Consider the following 2,191-nt stretch of genomic DNA (forward strand, 5'->3'; position numbering starts at 1 on the left):
AAAAAAAAAAGATTTATTCCAACTGACACAAGACAGAACTCTTTGTGGTTAAATACTCTACATTATTCATTATATTCATGAATAATTTAAAGCTTAAATGTCAGCATTCTAAATAATTCATAATTTTTAAAAAGTAGATAGCTTAAAATGAAATCTTATTAGGACTAAAGACACACTGATTTTATTTTTCTAATTGCTTACTATGATATTGAAAAAAATATTGAGTAGACATTGCAATGATGTTTGCAGGCTAACCTGTGAATTATACTGCTAATATTTGCTAGCAATTAGTACTAAATTTACTGGGGACAGATTTTGAAACTTTATTATCTGATTATTTAAAAACTCAATCACAGCACTGAGGAAAAAAGTACTTAAAATATTTATAATTGCAAAGCATTTGGAGTCATGTTGTCTAAGCAAAATGGTTTAATATTACTTAAAAATTCTTAAATTTAAAAAATGTATATATTTACATATATCTAAAATTGTATTTACTTTTATTAATAAAACTACAAAGGATTATAAAGTTATTTTGTTTGGAAAAAAAAATCTTCTAGAACAATATGGAAAAGTAACATTATTATTTAAAATGTTCTTCAGTAAAATTTACTCCACAAAATTTTCACTCCATTAAATAACTCATTTTGAGAATTTACTCTCTCAAGTTCTGGAAACAGTTACTTTAAAATAGTTTATCTGTATTTTATGCATTCTTTCAAAGAAGTAAGAAGAACCAGGGTAGAAGAAATAAAGAGATAATGTAACAAAATAGGCGACAAGGCAGTTTTATACGGAAGTTTATATGCTCCTAGGTACAGAATAGGACTATTATTTCTGAGAAACCAAGTGGAATTAACACTTACTCAAACAGAAACCAACTCATATACTTTCAAAATTGAAGCAAATTCTCAAACTATGTCATAAATACCTTTGAATCATTAATTTTGGCAACTGAGTTTACTGACTGTCAGAAGTATCTCATATTTGCATTATTGAAAACATCTTTTAAAATAGTTGTCATTTTAGTTTTAAGGAGTCCTGAATATTTGTCTAAATTTGAGCTATGATTTATTTAACTATAAAAAAGTATTTTCTGCAAGTACATTTCTATAAGTAAGCTACAGCTTCACAATTCCTCTATCCACGTATATGGCTGTAAAATGAATATTAACATATGGTCTATAATTGTATATACATACACACAGTTCATATACATATGAACTATGCTTCTCAATTTGATGGTAAAATATAGAAGGAGAAAACAAATGGAAGAATTAAAATGTACTTACAAAGTCAAAGTCTCCATCTTGAGGAACTTTCCAGTTATCAGGAAAAACATTTTTGGACAAAGGGAAGGGTTCATGCATGTTCTGATTACAGTTTTCATGACTCTTATTCTTGAAGTCTTGCTTATCAAAGTAGTCCATGAAAGATGGTCTTTGTACTTGTGGTGAGGTTGTATTTCCTTAGGTAAACAAAGAACATAAGGAAGGTATAAGTTCTTACATTTAAGGAAGTATTTTCATTGAAGTATGATTTTTTATGAAGTCATATAATAAATTTGCACTGGTCAGATTCAAGGCCAACATAATTAATTTCATAAAGAACAAAGTGAAATAAGAATTTAAAATACCCAGACCAAATAAAATTAAGCTGATGATTAGGCAAAGGTCTGGTATGTTTAGATTGTAGAAACACTTCAGAAGTTTAGTAGAATCATTATCATAATTTTATTAAAAATCATTTCAGCTGTATTTCAAATTCCTCAAAGAAAGTAAATTTTAAAACTCAAGTGTTTTGGTGGACTTTTTTTCTTTGTATTTAAGCCTGCATTGCTATTGTTATTGTACATTTTCAGCTGTAAGAAATTATGAGGACTTGGCTAGGCATGGTGGCGCATTGCCCATAACCTCAGAACTTTGGGAGGCTAAGGTGGAAGGGATGCTTGAGCCCAGGAGCTCAAGACCAGCCTGAACAACATAGCGAGACTCTGTCTCTATGAAAAATACAAAAAATTAGCCAGGTGTGGTGGCACCTATCTGTAGTCCCAGCCACTTCTGGGGCAGAGGTTGGGAGAGTCACTTGAGCCTGCGAGGTCAAGGCTGCAGTGAGTCATGATTGTGCCACTGCACTTCAGCCTGGGCAACAGAGCAAGACCCTGTTCAAACTAAAAAAAAAAAAAAAATAA

The 2,191-nt window shown here is 30.5% G+C and overlaps 1 protein-coding gene across 1 annotated transcript in view; it reads right to left on the bottom strand.

Moving 5' to 3' along the window:
• Nucleotides 1-2,191, bottom strand: part of STK3 (serine/threonine kinase 3) — a 267,782-nt gene that overhangs the window by 84,708 nt on the left and 180,883 nt on the right. Inside the window, exon 7 of the mRNA XM_017892571.1 lies at nucleotides 1,293-1,468. Within this exon, the coding sequence (XP_017748060.1) occupies nucleotides 1,293-1,468 (176 nt within the window). The remainder of the gene's footprint in view (nucleotides 1-1,292; nucleotides 1,469-2,191) is intronic.

This window comes from Rhinopithecus bieti, unplaced genomic scaffold, assembly GCF_001698545.2.
Source record: "Rhinopithecus bieti isolate Rb0 unplaced genomic scaffold, ASM169854v2 scaffold_73, whole genome shotgun sequence".
NCBI lineage: Eukaryota > Metazoa > Chordata > Mammalia > Primates > Cercopithecidae > Rhinopithecus > Rhinopithecus bieti.